At 50.3% G+C, this 16,440-nt stretch overlaps 1 protein-coding gene across 1 annotated transcript; it reads right to left on the reverse strand.

Moving 5' to 3' along the window:
- Nucleotides 1–270: 270 nt before the first annotated feature.
- PRPH2 (peripherin 2) lies at nt 271–16,139 on the reverse strand. Its single transcript, XM_047795774.1, has 3 exons — nt 15,300–16,139; nt 5,884–6,130; nt 271–1,892 (listed from the first exon to the last, which is right to left on the reverse strand). Exons 1-3 carry the CDS (start codon nt 15,878–15,880, stop codon nt 1,680–1,682), a joined length of 1,041 nt encoding a protein of 346 aa, XP_047651730.1. The 5' UTR covers nt 15,881–16,139; the 3' UTR covers nt 271–1,679.
- Nucleotides 16,140–16,440: the final 301 nt, after the last annotated feature.

The following is a 16,440-nucleotide window of genomic DNA, read 5'->3' on the forward strand; positions in this document are numbered from 1 at the left end:
CGAGGCCAGGGATCGAACCTGCATCCTCATGAATACTAGTCAGATTCGTTTCTGCTGAGCCACGACAGGAACTCCGAGATGATTTGGGTTGCCTGATGGTCCCCATTCTTGCAGGTAAGAGAGCAAGAGGGAGAGAGGTGACATCCTGATCGTTAAGAGTACTTCCTTTCAGTGTCAGGTTTGCTTTTGTTAATAAATATTAGCAAGAATCAGGGATCCTGTGATCCATACATGTAGCACATACACTTAAGACAGGCATTTAACAAGGGCTATTTTCATACAATATAGTTTTTAATGTCTATCGTACAGCTGTCAACAGCATCGTTACGCATGTGGGCCTAGAGTGGCATTTCCTCGATGGTTCACAGTGCTCCCAAGTGGGGAAACCTCTGGGATCCTGGTCAGAGGAGCCAACTCCCTCAGCATCGTCCATGTGACTCATCCCTTGGTCTCCACACTCTAGTTGAATTAAACCTGGGCCCAAAGTTGGACAGAATGTCCAAACATCTTTGATCTGGTCTTAAGCCTGGGAGAGTTAGAGCCCCAGAACACCCCCCAGGCAGCACCAGAAGTCTTGTTTCCTCCACACTGAAACATCTGAGCACAGCAATGAAATCATTCTCTTTCCCCTAAAATCTTCCTTTTTCTCTCTTTCCCCTAAAATCTTCCTTTTTCTCTCTTTCCGGAGGGAAGGGAAAACTTCTCTCACAGTTGCTAGCGTGGGAAGATGAGCTGTCTCAAAGACTCTGTAATGCAGAAGTATTCGGGAAATAATCACTTTGCAGGATAGGTATCTGGGGAAAGAAGCAGGATGACACTCGCAGAGGACTCTGCCCTCCACTGTAGGTAGTGTTGTCCTCAGGGGCTGGTCTCCAAAGGGTGGACTCTTGTCTGACTGCTGCTCTTTTTCCACAGAAGGGCAGCCATCTAAGCCAGTGCTTCCACAGACAAGCCGAAGGAGGTCACCCAGCACTTCAGCTGGAACAAGCCAACCACCTGCCTCCCTCAGCCCATAGCTCACTCCTGGCTGGTGACCGAGGGCTTGTGAAGGTCACAAAAGCTGTGGTGTTGCTGGAGGAAATAATCCCCTTTCTTTAATTCTCTTGCCTCAGGATTGAGAATTCCCCTTTTGAGTTGTCACTGCTCTGGAGAGACCCCTACTCTTAGAAAACTGTTCACTGTCCCCCACCTTCTGTAACCACACAAATAAAATGGCTGACCTGTCAATCTTGGCATTTGAAAAAAAATGACAGCACGGCCAATACATTTTTCAGACTCCTGTGCTTATGCACCAAGTGACACTTTGGACATAGAATGAAGCAACTTGGAGCTAATCATGACGGCCAGCTCTTTAAAGGGGAGCAACGCTGAAGTGTGGCCAGGAGCCTCAGGCTGGAACCGAATTCCTGTGCCATGAAGAGTCACCTGCCAAGAGGCCCCCGACGTCCACCGTGAGGGTGTGTCCTGGGGCAGTGGGCCTGAGCGGGGCTCAGTCACTCACATTTTGAGACAGCCGTTCAACAGAAGTTTTTAGGGACCGGACCCAATTTTAAGTCCCACCATCCAGAAGGGTCTCTGTGAGGCGGGCCGCCCTCCTTGGGAGATTCAGGTTGGGCGAGGGGGTATCCGCATTTCCTGGAGTCCACTACTCAGCGTCCAGAGGGGAGGACCTGGGGCCGTCAGCCAGCCTCTGACGCCTGGCCTGCATCCCCGCCCTCGGCTTCCACCTGGTTGCCCTTGCCCAGCTTCTTCACGCTCTCCAGGAAGGCCTTCCAGGTCTCCGGCACGCTCTTCTCCAGAAGCCAGCCCTCGCTCTCACACTCGGGGTCTTCGGGGTTGGACACGCCTTCCAGTGCCGTGTGCAGGTACCGCAGCCCGATGGTGATGGTCACCTGGGGAGGGGAAAGGAGACTTAGAGGAGACCTGGGGAAATATCCGGGTCGGGGGCACCCGGAAACAGTGGGGCTGCCAGCCCACTCATCCCTGGAGACCTTCCAACGAGACCCTGTTGGCACTGGGTTGACGAGGGCCTGCTCACCTCAGCCAGCTAGGAAGCTCCAGATACCTGCCTCTCCTCCAGCCTCATCTCAGACCCCCTCACCTCCCTTTCCAGCCCCCCGCCCCCCCCCACCCCCGGCTTCTCTGGATCCTGCCCACACCTGACCTTTCTCCTCTCCAGTTCCACCACTTGCTATTTCTCTGCCTAGAACAGTGTTCTCCTCTACGTTCACCAGTCAGTTCAGCCTCAGCCCTGGTGGAGGGCTTATTCACCCTCCCTCTTCCCCCCAGGTCTCCCCCAGCCTGAGGGCATAAATCCTGGGCTCCTTCTCTCTGTGCCCACCCCCACCTCATGCCTAGCATGTTGCTTGGCACATATTGGGTACTCAGTAACTATTTGCTGGATAGAATTAAAAAGTCACCTCCAGGGAGTTCCCATCATGGCGCAGTGGTTAACGAATCCGACTAGGAACCATGAGGTTGCGGGTTCGATCCCTGGCCTTGCTCAGTGGGTTAAGGATCCGGTGTTGCTGTGAGCTGTGGTGTAGGTCACAGACATGGCTCTGATCTGGCGTTGCTGTGGCTCTGGCGTAGGCCAGCGGCTACAGCTCCCAATAGACCCCTAGCCTGGGAACTTCCATATGCCGAGGGTGCGGCCCTAGAAAAGGCCAAAAAAAAAAAAAAGTCACCTCCATAGAGTTCTCTTGTGGCTCAGCGGGTTAAGGATCCAGTGTTTTAACTGTAGCAGTTTGGGTCAATTCCACATGCTTGTGGATGCGGCCAAAAAAGAAAAAAATCACCTCTAGGAATTTCCTGGTGGCATGACAGGTTAAGGATGTGATGTTGTCACGGCTGTGGCTTGGATCACTGCTGTGGCATGAGTTTGATCCCTGGACCGGTAATTTCCACATGTTAGGGGTGCAGCCAAAAAATTTTACAATAAAAAATGAAGGAGTTCCCGTTGTGGCGCAACGGAAATAAATCTGACTAGTATTCATGAGGATGCAGATTTGATCCTTGGCCTCACTTATTGGATCGGGGATCCGGTGATGCCGTGAACTGTGGCGTAGGTTGCAGACGCAGCTCAGATCCTGTGTTACATGGCTGTGATGGAGACTGACAGCTATAACTGCAATTTGATCCCTAGCCTGGGAAATTCCATATCCCATGGGTGTGGCCCTAAAAAGACAAATAATTAAATAAATGAATAAATAAACAATGAAAATCCACCTCCTTTTCTGCAAAGAATATGATACGTGGTTTCCTTCTACTTCTGTTATTTTAGTTAATGTGAGGATGAGCAGGTAATTTGTTTAGATTTGGTCACTGATAGTCACAGCAGCAGACTCTGGTGCCAAAATGCCTGGGTTCAAACCCCAACCCTGGCACTTAACCAACCAGGTGACCAGGAGACCTCAGTTTACTCATCTGATTTGCTGATTTTCAGAGGAAATACCACCTGCTTCACGGATGTGCCGAGATGCTTCAATATGTGTAGAGCATGGTACCTGGTGCATAGCAAAGATGAACAGGAGTGTCAGCTGTCCTTGGTTATTAGTCAGCCTGGTAAGTATCTGTTTTCACTTTTCTAATCATGTATTGTGTTAGCCACTTGTTTCTATATGAATTCCTGATTTGCTGTCGTACTCTTCTCCCTTTATGATACAGCAAACTCTGTGAAAGTTTGGCCTACTAATGGAAAATGCTGACCCCTTGAGGGCAAGCATGGCCCTGATGCATCTTGTTCACCCACTGTCCCAGCCTCTAGAACAGCACTCAGTGGTGGTACAGCCTCAGTAAATATCTGTTGAGTGAATACTCTGGGAGCATTTTATAATCACAGTTGTAGATGACCGTAGTAACTAATAGTTTTAAGTATTGGTTATTGATATTGTCAATTGAAAGTTTAATAAACTATTTTCACAGTGGAAAAACTCACCTCCTCCAGGAAGTCCTCCTGGTGTGTATGCACCCACTCCCGATTCCCTCCTGCTTTCCTGAAGGAGGCCCCCTGCTGCACTAAGAATGTCACACTTGGTAATCGTACTCCCTTTGGTTCATAAGTCAGATGTCATCTGCTCACTGGATTGTGAAGCCCAGAAGGACGAGACTCAGGGCAGAATCCTATAATTCCCTCAGCCACCCTTGTGCCCATCACAGAGCTCTGCCCACTGAAGGCCTCAAGTAAAAGTCAGGAGCATTCAAACTCTCTGTTCCCAGTGAACTGGTCCTCATCTTAAGCAGTCACTAGATTCCTGGAAAGCTGGGTAAACTGAGAGGCAGCCAATGGAACCCCATTTTCCCACCGTCTTGTTATCCTTTCAGTCCTCTTTTCATGTGTGTTCAAGGGACGTGGCCTTTGAACCTTCTAGCAATAAGCCTCTCTCCTCATTCTACACACTCATTCCCAAGACTCTGCCTCAAGGAATCAATAACTAATAAGCTGTCATGAATACGCTTGTGTTTACCTCAATGTTAAAACTAGGCCTCCCTCCTCTCCCCACCTCTCACCACAGCCAGTACAGTCCCTGTGGGGTGATGTGTCAGAAGTGGTGTCTCTCAGCCAAGGGCACAGCTACATGTGAGTTTCCACAGCACTAAAGCACTTACTTAAAGGAAACTTTCAGTGAATCTTCTCTGATGGGGAAAGTTTCCCCACCTGATGTTTTATTTGTTCAGATTTTGGAGTTTGGGTTTCCTGCTGTCAGCTCAAAGCAGGAGCCCATAAATCCCCCTCTATGTCATGTTGATGTACCCCTCACTGACATGTGTTCTCAGTCAGCACCCAGGACAGCGCCTGGCACTCAGTAGGGGGTGGAGAATGATCTCTTCAATAAATGAATGAATGAGGGCTTGCTGCAGTCCAAGCCCTGGAGCTGCAGAGAGACTTAAGCCTTACAAATGAGAGAAGATGACCCTACAAATAATTGGAATTACAGGTAAATTGCTACCAGAATCTCAAGAGAAACACACATTTTCTGAAGCAGCCCAATGTACCGATCATCTCCTGCTGCCACCCTGCTGTCCCAAAGCCAAGTGCCGGCAGCCCCCTGTAACAGAGAGGTTAAATAGCTTTCTGAGACCTCAGACTGAAAAGATAGAGACACAGGATGAACCTCTAAAATATGCAAAGTGGGAGTTCCCATCGGGCTCAGCAGTAATGAACCCCACTAGGATCCATGAGGATGCAGGTTCAATCCCTGGCCCCGCTCAGTTAGCCAAGGATCTGGCGTTGCTGTAAACTGTGGTGTAGGTCTCAGACGCGGCTCAGATCTTATGTTGCTCTGGCTGTGCGTAGGCTGGCAGCTGTAGCTCCGATTCGACTTCTAGCCCAGGAACTTCCATATGCGGTGGGTGCAGCCCTAAAAAGCAAACGAAAACAAAAACAAAACAAAACATACAAAGTGAAAGAAGCCAAACACAAAAGGTCACATGTTATATGGCTCCATTTATATGAAATGTCCAGGATAGATAAACCCACAAGGACAGAAGACAGATTGGTGGTCACCAGGGGCTTAAGAGGAAGAGAACAGGGGGACTGACTGCTTACTTGATGTGAGGGGGCGATGGAATTTTTTTTAACAAGATAGGGGTGGTGGTCACGCAAGACTGTGAATGCACTAAAGGCCACCAAACTGTTCTCTTTAAAATGATTATGTGCTGTGAATTTCAACCTAATGAAATCTTTTTTTTTTTTTTTTTTTAAGTGGTAGGATAGAAACAGACAAAAAAGTGGAAGTTCTGGTGTTCAAGCCTAGGCCTGCCTGCCCCATGGCAGTCAGAGGGCTAGTTCCAAGGAGGGAGACCCAGGCCCAGCTCCACCCCGTCAAGTCCCAGTGGGACCGGTGGCTCCCTCTCACCCTGCCCCTGTTGGCCGGGGCCTACCTCCAAGAGCCAGACGAGCAGCGTCACAGCACCCACAGTGTTCATGAGGTTGCTGTAGTAGCTCAGCAGGGCAGCCCTGCAGCCTCGCACCCACAGGTTGAGCTCCTCCGTCTGGTGGTCATAGCTGTAGTGTGCCGAGTTGTTGGTGAGCTGGTACTGGATGCAGGGCCGTGGCGAGTTGGGGTTGCAGCAGCTGAAGGGGACACCATCCACCAGGTACCGCCCGTCCACGTTGCTCTTGATGCGACTGGAGGAGAAACAGGCAGCTTGTGATCAGCTTCCCAGACTTCTCACCAGATGCCAGCTCTCCTACCCCCCACCTCCTACCCCCGTTCATTCATTTGCTCTCTCTCAAGAAATGCTTGCTCTGCACTGACTATGCACCGGTTGGTGTTCTAGTTGCTAAAGATACCAGTGACCCTAGAGAGCCAATGCCCCAGGCTTCCTGGAGCTTATGTTTAGAGGATTGGGACAGATGATAAACCAAGAAGCAAGGAAATAGGGAACATGCATATCCTGTCTCTTGTGTAGCAATGTAGATTCAGCAAAATAATCCTACAAGAATTCTGTGGACCTTCCGATCAGGAGGAGACTGAGACGAGGCTCTGCGTGGCATTCGTGACGATCAGATTTACCCCCAGCCCTCTCTCCAACCTCATCTCTCCCTTACAGGTCACAGGGGCCCGAGGCCCCCTCTGTCCAGATAGTTCAGGTCAACAGTCATTTCCAGAAGGCCCACTCTGGCCCTGGGCCTTCGCAAAGGCAGGGACGAGTCTGCCCACAACTTGCTTGCCATCCACACTGAGCTCTGTCCCCAGCCAGATGGGGGCTTCTTACTCACCTAAAGGATGCAGCCTGCACAACTTTTGCATTTCTCTATTTATGCATATATTTGGTTAGAGCGCATCATACATCCATGTGTGGGTTCAGAATTCAAAAAGGGGAGTTCCCGTTGTGGCTCAGTGGAAATGAACTAGTATCCATGAGGTTGAGGGTTCAATCCCTGGCCCTGCTCAGTGGGTTAACGATCCAGCATTGCCGTGAGCTGTGGTGTGGGTCGTAGAATACGGCTTGGATCCTGCGTTGCTGTAGCTGTGGTGAAAGCTGGCCACTGCAGCTCCGATTAGACCTGTAACCTGGAAACTTCCATATGCCACAGGAGCAGCCCTAAAAAAAAAATTGAATTCAAAAGGGGCAGACACCTTTACAGTAAAAGGTTGGCCCCTCTCCATCAGGCGAGCTGGGTTATGTCCTACCTGACCTGAGTGTGGTTACCCAGGAGACTATGTGTCAAAATTCATGAAGCTACACAGTTAAGATCTGCACATTTGACTGTGTGCATTTTATCCTGAGTAAAAAAGGTTTTTTTAAGTTGCCTGCACAGGAACAACGTATTACATAATAGCAACAGAATTTTACAGCATAGGAGTAGGAAGCATGTAATTGTCTAAAGTAGAAATTGTTTTCAACGATGTTCATTGAAATAATTACACTCTAAAAAAAGATGTCTAGTTTAGATTCTAAATAAAATCTCAATACAAAAATGTCTCTCCCTGTGCAGCACAGGGAACTATACAGCATTAGCTTACTCCCAATCACTGTGACAGAACATGATAGAAGATAATAATGAGAAAAAGAATTTAAAAAAACATACGTGTGTGTGTGTGTATATATATGTGTGTATGTATAAATGGGTCACTTTGCTGTACAGCAGAAACTGATAGAACATCATAAACCAACTATAATAAAAAATTTTTTGAAGAAAAAATGTCTCCCTTCTTGTCCCTTGGCCTCCAGATCCCTGCACAGTGGCCAGCTCTGTCTGTCCTTCCACAGAGACCTTGTGTATGGACAAGCAAACTCAGATTCTGCAAAGTTCTTATTCTTCCTGTTTTGTTTGTTTGTTTACCCAAATGATAGCAAAATATACACCATCTTGCAATCCTTTTTTCCCTTAGCAATAGTGTAGAGATCTTTTTGTATCTGTCAATGGGGAATGTTCCCCAGGGTTTAATGATGTGCCTGGTATCCACGTTGTTTTTTGTTTTGCTTTCTACAGCCACACTTGTGGCATATGGAGGCTCCCAGGCTAGGGGTCGAATCCAAGCTGCAGTTGAGGCCTATGTCACAGCCACAGCAACACTGGAGCTGAGCCGTGTCTGCAACCTACCTATACCACAGCTCACGACAATGCCAGATCCTTAACCCACCTGAGCGAAGCCAGGGAATCGAACCTTCATCCTCATGGACACTCTGTCAGGTCCTTAAGCCACTGAGCCACAACGGGAACTCCTCCCCATTGTCAGATGGCCTTTGGGGGTGTTTTCCAGTTCCCTACTGATGGATGCTTGGGGTTTTCCCAGTCTCCTGTTCGTACAAACCGGACATGGGTCGTTTTGCATATTGGGAGACTATCTAGAGGGTAAATTCCTAGAAGAGTCATCCCTGCATCAGAGGGTCCATCTGTGACTGCACCAGAGCCAGAGCCCTGCCGTAGTTCTCCCCTTGAGGATTATACACTCACACCCCCACCACCCACTCACAGGAGCCTGCCCCTCACAACCAGGTCCACACAGGTCCTGTTATTGATGTCTGCCAACCTGATAGATGAAAAAGAGTATCTCAACATTGTTCTAATTTCCATTTTTCTCATTATGAGTGAAATTGAGTATCTTTTGGTTAAGATCCATTTGTGGTTCCTTTTCAGTGAACTGTCTGCTCATCAGTATAATTAAGACCCAGGGAAGGCTCTGCACATTGTGGCCTCCTTGGTTCCTGAACCATCCTTGTCTGCATTATGACGACCATATCACAGGCTCTCCAGTGTCTGACCGCTGCTTCACGGACAGGATCCACTGCCCAAAGAACAGATGACCCTGGACACGCAAGTGGTCCAGAGCCAGGACCAGGGAAGAGGAGGACAGCCTTCGTTTACTCCAGGTTCATTCATCGCTCTGGGCAAGTTCCTTCCTCTCGCCAGGCCTCGGCGTACTCATCTGTAAAATGGAGTTGCCTTGAAGATCACATGAAGGGATCCACGTAAAAAGGCCCAGAAGAGTGCCCGGTACGTAGGGAGCACACAAGGAACATGGACGCCTGGCCTGGGCTGGGATGTGGAGGCAGAACAAGAGCCTGCGCTTCAGCGTGAGCTCTGTGTGCCCCGGGGAGTGGCTGTGACAGGGCACCAGGCCACATGACACTGCTGGGGCACAGTCACATGTGCGTGGGTGGCTCAGGCTCTGCCAATGGTGGCGAAGCTGCGAGCACCTTCTCTGACCGTGTCTGCAAGGACAGAGTTCACTGCCGGCCGGAGGCAGGGGCTGTGACACGTTTGTTCAGGGGCAGAAGTGGCCACTGCAGAAGTTCAGCTGCACCGTGAGGGTGGTGGGAGCAGCCCTCCCTGCGCAGCCCCCGTGCAGCACCGGCTCAGCTGGCTGGGGGGGTCCTGGGTGTCCTGGTAGGGGGACTGGAGCAGGAGGCCTTCGGCAGGGCATCCGCTCCTGAGGGGCCAGCAGCCCTCACAGGACTGAGCAGTTGGTCTCCCACCCCCAAGACCAACCCCGGAGGGCCTGGTCTCCAAACAGAAATCCTCTTCATTGTCCTTCTTCCTGACCTGCAGGCTGCCCTGGACCCGGCTCTCACCTGCACAATGTCCCACTGGGCCATTCCCAGTGTCCCTGTGGAGAGAAGTGGGTAGAGCCGAGAGGGCCGGCCTTTGAGTCCCAAGCCTCCGTCTGAGCTGTGGGGCTTCACTCTCTGGACTTGTCTCATGAGGCGGGGCTGTGGGGAGGTTTCAGTCAGGCAGTCGGAGGACTGCACTTGACACAGGCCTGGGAGAAGTGGCTCCTCCCCACTTAGGGACATCTTCGGGAGACAGGGGACCCTACAACCCACCAAACTGTTCTGTGGAGGAAAAAGTGGGGCCCAGAGCAGGGCAGGGCCTCAGCTGAAGCCCCACAGGATGTGGAAGACCAGCCCACAGCAGTTGCCCACTCCTCAGAGTTTCCCCAGAGTCTCTAGGTCCTTCCTGCCAGTTGGCTTTTTGAACTAAACTTCCTGGGAAAGCATGAGTTCTCTCCCCTGTTCCTGTCCCAGGAGCCCTTCCTTGTCCACCGTCAACTCTCCTATGTAATCCCATTGTCCCTAAGCTGGGGTAAGCCTACAGATCTGCCTAATACTTGCCGAGGGCTGTGTCTCCCCTCAGACTGGGGCTCCCTGAGGCAGGGCTGTGTCTCCCCTCAGACTGGGGCTCCCTGAGGATGGGGCTGTGTCTCCCCTCAGACTGGGGCTCCCTGAGGACAGGGCCCTGGTCAGCATGGATGGGAAGACAGGCCTGGCTTGGTTGATGTTGGAGTTTCCCCAGACCCCCAGCCTGTCACCTTTTGGGGTCCCACATCTCCAGAACTAGCCCTCCCTCTCCCCAAGAAGCACTGTTCTTTACTTAATGCTTGCCCTGTTTCCAACCACAGATTAAGGCTCCACTCACCCTCTTAAGACAAAGCCAGGCAGAGGAGAGCTCCTTAGGTGGTGAGCTGGCTATTTATATCAGAGTATTTCCCAGGCTGCAAATCTCTGCTCAGGGCTCACCAAGGCTTGTAAGGGTCTTGATTGAGATAAGGCTTTGTTCTAGCCCACTCTCCCATAGCCAAGCTATGTATGACTTGGGAAAATCATCACATCGGCATTTTCCTAGAAAAACCAACATGATTTAGTAGGTAAATTGATAAATCAACAAGGAAAGCCATATGGAAATGAAGGAGAGGAGAGGAGGGAGCCATGAATGTAACTGATAGTCAGTCCCCAACTGGAATGGAATGCCAGCTGAGTGACACCTGTGGAACTGTGACAACTCTCTTGACTTCTGTGAGTCTTAGTTTTCTCACCCAAGAAATGACAGTATAAATGTCTGATGGGGTGTGGGGGAGATTAATTGGGATAATACACATAGAGCACCTGGTATACAGCAAGTGCTGTATTAGGATTTCTTTGGTTTCTTTTTTTGAGTAGTCACTGGATATAAAGAACTTCAAGTGGTGAGGGAGGATATAAGAAGGAGGGGACACAGCCCTGCCTCAGGGAGCCCCAGTCTGAGGGGAGACACAGTCCTGCCCTCAAGAATCTCCTAGCCAAGGTCCAGAATTCTTGAGATATCTATTAATTATTTAGGAAGAGGGAGCAAGTGCCGTAGCCTGTTGGTTCCATGGCAAGGACAGTAAAGTGAGAGAGCTTGGTACCTGCTCCTCCCTCAGACTGAGGACCCCAGGCCAGGCCTTCCTGGCTGACAGTTCTTCAGAGTGACAATGCCAAGGCCTCTAAGCTTCATCCACTGCCTCTCACCCCAAGACACTAAAACTCAGTTCATCCTGAAAGCAGGAGTAAACTTCAAAGGAATAGTTATAAACTGGCTGAAGACCTCATGTCCCCTCTGGTGTGAGGCAATAAGGTGCCCACAGCAGCACCCTAGGGGGTTTTCTTGCCAAAACTGAAGCTGAATCCAGTCCCACCTCAGCCCTAACTACTGGTTTACAGGGAACATAGGACACAGAAGAACACATTAGATGACACCACTTGGCTGCAGTAGCCCAACCCCAGAATTTGGGAAGTTCTGCAGGACAAATTGCTGACTTCCACCAAGATGCACAGGACATGAATAAGGTAACTCTTCTGAGTAAAAGAGACTTAGGAGACCAAACAACCAAATGCAAGGTGTGGTTTAGATCCTGATGTGAACAAACCAACTGCAAAGACATCTTGAGACAATCAGAGATATTGAACACAGACTGGGGAGTAAATGACAGTGATGTTAATGGCTGTGATTAACACTGTGCTCATGGGAGTTCCCATCGTGGTGCAGCGGAAACAAATCCAACTAGCATCCATGACGACGCAGGTTCGATCCCTGGCCTTCTCTGGCCTCGCTCAGTGGGTTAAGGATCCGGCGTTGCTGTGAGCTGTGGTGTAGGCCGGCAGCAACAGCTCTGATTAGACCCCCTCGCCTGGGAACTTCCATATGCCTCAGGTATGGCCCTAAAAAGACAAAAGACCAAAGAAAAAAAAAAAAAACCACAGCCTGTGCTTATGTTAAACAAAAAAGGCCAAAAAACAAATAACCCTCTTAATTTATTAGAAAATCCTCCTAAAGTATTTAGGGGTAAGAGAAAACATTGCCCTGGATTTGCTTCTCAATGTGGGGGTGGGGGGTGGGGGTGGGGTGGGGGGTGTTTAGTGGAGCAAGGGTGTGAGGATGGAAAAAGAAAGGTATCTAGATGGTGTTTGATGGAACAAGAAAAGCAGAATGTGTACATTTGTCAAAATTAGGTGATGAGTACACAGGGACTCTACACTTGCGAACGCTGGAAATCTTTGTTTGCTTGTTTGTTTGTCTATCTTTGTAGGGCTGCACCCTCTGCATATAGAGGTTCCCAGGCTAGGGGTTGAATCGGAGCTGCAGCTGCTACCTACACCACAGCCACAGCAACACGGGATCTGAGCCCCGTCTGCGACTTACCCTACAGCTCGTGGCAATGCTGGATCCTTAACCTACTAAGCGAGGCCAGGGATTGAACCTGCGTCCTCATGGATACTAGTCAGATTCATTTCCGCTGAGCCACAATGGGAACTCCTAGAAATCTTAATAAAAGTTGAAAATGCAAAAAAAAAAAAAATTAAAGAAGCTGAGATTGAGAACCACAAATCTATGTCCAGATAACTCGCTCTAACTTGACTGAGGAAAGCAAGGACATTTCTGGACTTGGCTCCTCCTCTGAGGGCCTTCCCTCTCCCCATCCCCCACAGCCCGCCCCTCCCCCACTGCAGGACCACCAGGCTAGGGAGGGAGAGAGAAGGTAAAGGAGGTGCCTGGTATATGGGGAGCCTATGGGTATTTCTGGTTTCTGTGGGGCCTCCTGAGACCCGGGCACAGAAGGGTGGAAGCCCATCCTCATCCACAGGTGCCCATGGAGGCCTCAGCATGTCTGCCCACACCTTCCACTGTCCCTCTGCAGAGAAAGGAGGAATGAGAAGTCAGAGATGGGAAGAAGGGGGACCTGAGGCACTGCCCAAAGCCAGCTGGGTAATTGGGGGTTTCAGTCGTCAGGGAACAAATGCTCATCTAATACAGAGTCTGTGGTGCTTTACCCTCACTTCGAAGAGCAGAATTACAACCTGGCACTCCATACAGTGGGATATTATTCAAACCAGAGAGGGACTGAATTGCTGACATGTGCTGCAGCGTGGATAGACTTTGCAAACATTGTGCTAAATCAGAGAAACCAGACCCCGGAGGACAAATATTAGATGATTCCATTCAAATGAAATGTCCAGGAGTTCCCATCGTGGCACAGTGGAAATGAATCGGACTAAGAATCATGAGGATGCAGGTTCCATCCCTGGCCTCACTCAGCAGATTAAGGATCCGGTGTTGCCGTGAGCTGTGGTGTAGGTTGCAGACGCAGCTCGGATCCCGAGTTGCTGTGGCTCTGGCGTAGGCCAGCGGCTACAGCTCTGATTCAACCCCTAGCCTGAGAACCTCTATATGCCGTGGGAGCGACCCCAGAAAGGCAAAACAAAACAAAAAAATGTTTAATTACTCAAAGTCTTGTAAAAATCTTGAATTATTCCTTCCTGATCTCAGTCTGGGGAACCAGCCATTGCCCTTAAAGATTCCTCTGAAAAATCTCCAAGAGCCAGCTTCCCCAGCGATCAAGCACCATGCTCAGATAGGGACACTCAGTTTCTCTTAACGTTGTCACCATATTTTTTTTTGCATAGCAAAGAAAAATTTTTCCAAATCAATGGAGTTAAAGATAGTTGCTGGTTTGGGGCATTGAGGTAATTTTGATCAAGTTTAATGTTTACCTGAAATTTTAGATACACCTACCACTGGGAATGGAGCAGCTACCTGGAGCACTGCTGCACCCTGGGACAAAAGGGGATTTAGGGATTACAGGGAGATCTTGTAAGTCTCGCCAAGGACTGACTGTGGACAGAAGACAATCAAGGAAAATGACCAAGGAAAAGATAAGAAGCCCCTACCCGTCCATCACAAAGGCTGGTTCTGCCATCGGCTTCCACTCCCCAGCCTCCTCCCCGCTCAGGAATTCTGCTTGCCCCTCTGGCTTCACACCCACCTGGGGCAACTTATACAAATCATGCCACTTGGTCCTGTCCCTGCGGACCTGTCCCCTAGAAAGGGCATGGTTTCCAAGCCTCCTTGACGAGGGATTTGTAGCAGTAATCCCCACACACAGAGAAAATAAAATCCCAGGCAGTGACCTTCAACCTGACTTCCCTTGCCTCCGAGGTACAGCTAAGCTAGCCATCTGGGGTTCGCGGGTGTCATCTGGGCTTCCACCAGGTCCCCCTGCCAGTGTGCCCCGTGCCCGGAGGGCACATCCCCTTTGCACTCACCAGCCTCACTCAGAGGATAAACCACTTAGATGAACAACTGAACCCTGAGCCTCAGAGCCTCAGCCTGGGAACGGGTAGAGATGGACAGGAAGGAGCGGTGCAGGAGAGCCGCTGGCTCAGGGCAGGTGCCTTCTCCCCAGAAGAATAACTCAAGGCCCAGAGTGGTGGGTCTCTCGGAAGAGGGGTGTGGAGTCAGCTTCCAAGCTGAGAGTCTCTTTCTCACTCACACCTTCCTTCACCCCTCCTCATGATTTTATTTTTACACATGCCAAGAACACTTTAGAAACACTTTATTGAGTTGCACTATCACGGTTTAAGTCGTAAACACCAGCAGGCATTTATTGAGCACTTGTATGCCAGGCTCTAGAGAGAGCTAGGAGGTGACCTCCAAGGTTATGTATTCTGGTGTCTTCATTTAAAAACAGGCAAGCAAAGACCCAGGATGTCAAAGGACACGTCCAAGGTTACCATCTAATTAACAACAGAGATAAACCACAGCCCGGGCCCCCTGACTGTTCCATCTTCTGCCTTTTCTACTGGACAAACACTTTGAGAATGGATGCTAAGGGCTGGAAATTGGAAAACAGAGGAACTAACCAAGAAATGTATGCTTACAGGCCTGAATCCATTCACTTTGAGCAAGACAAGCAGCCAGATCAGGTCTCAGTATATGTGATCCGTGAATCCCCCTCCCTCCTGTGTGAAGCAGACACAGTCCTGGCTGGGTCTCCCCCCATCCCCTCCCCAGCAGCTTCTATAGCTTGACACCTTCCTCCCGTCTTAGCCAAACTTCAGGTTGAACCACATGAGGCTGCTGTTTTTTTAGGTCAAAGATGATAGAACAGCACCAATTCCACATAGTCCAACCAAACACACCCTCACACACGCAGGGTAAGTTGTGCACACAGAGCACCCAAGGGGGAGGAAACCGCACTGGACCAGGGGATCCAGAGGCTCAGGTTCCGAGCCCCCTTATCACTCTGACCCCAGGACCAGAGGCCACTCACTCTTTGACTTCTTTGGAGGAAAAATCCAGATAGCGGTTGCTGATCCACTGGATCTCAAACCAGTCCCGAAAGCCATTGTTGCCACAGCATTTGAACTCAATCTGCAGCATGTCGATGGTCCTCTTCATGAAACACCTGCCGGGGGTGTCTGTGTCCCGGTAGAACTTCATGCCGTTCTTGAGCCCGTGGGCCAGGGTGCTCTCCAGGGAGCCCCGCAGGAGGAAGCAGCAGAGGGCCACCAGGAAGAGGGTGACGTTGAAGAGGACACACACGGCCAGGTATGGCTTCAGCCAGGGTTTCCACTTGGCATACTTGGCAGGGTCCAGGGCATCATAGCAGATCTTGCCAGCCAGAGAGTTGAAGACACAGGATAGCACCCCCATCCCTATCAAGGAATTGGGCACAAAGTGGCTCTCGGAATTGTCCATCACATCGCTCCTCTTCCGGAGTTCAATCTTTAGGAACAGCCCTAAGCCGAAGATGATGATACCAGCCAACACAGAAAGCCAGTTCATGAGCCAAAGCCCTTGGGCCAACTTGACCCGCTTCTTCTGGTCAAATTTGACTTTCAGCAGTGCCATGCTTGCGCAGTGCAGTCCGGGCAGCCTCCCACAGCACAGCACCCACTCCTGACCTTGGTGAGCCCGGAGGCTGAGGATTCAGGGCCTTGGAAAGGGTGCAGGCGGCCCAAGCTGCAGGGAGCTGCTCTGGGGGCTGCCCATGTTGCGCCCCCCCCCAGCCTGGGACCCCCGTTAACTCACGCGACTGGGAACCAGGACCTCAGAGTCACAGCTCATGAAGGGGCCAGTCCTCAGCGTTGTTTCTGCAGTTCCCTTCCCAGCCAAGGAGAGACAGCCTGAAGGCTGCAGATTAAAAGTGGGATCCACAAGACATCTTGCTAATCTCTTTAGCCAGGTTCATCCCATTAGATAAAGCCGTAGCAGTTTCAGAACATGGCCAAAAGGAGGCTCCATGGACACACTGGAGCAGAGAGCTCTGGGTTCAGCATGGAGAACCAGGAGCAAAAAAAGGATAAGACAGGCCAAAGGAAAGGGCTTTACCTGGAGGTCTGGCTCAGATCCCTTGTCTCCCAGAAGTCTGTTTCCAGGATAAACACCTTCAACATGTAAAACTTTCTAAT

The sequence above is a fragment of the Phacochoerus africanus genome, chromosome 9, assembly GCF_016906955.1.
Source record: "Phacochoerus africanus isolate WHEZ1 chromosome 9, ROS_Pafr_v1, whole genome shotgun sequence".
NCBI lineage: Eukaryota > Metazoa > Chordata > Mammalia > Artiodactyla > Suidae > Phacochoerus > Phacochoerus africanus.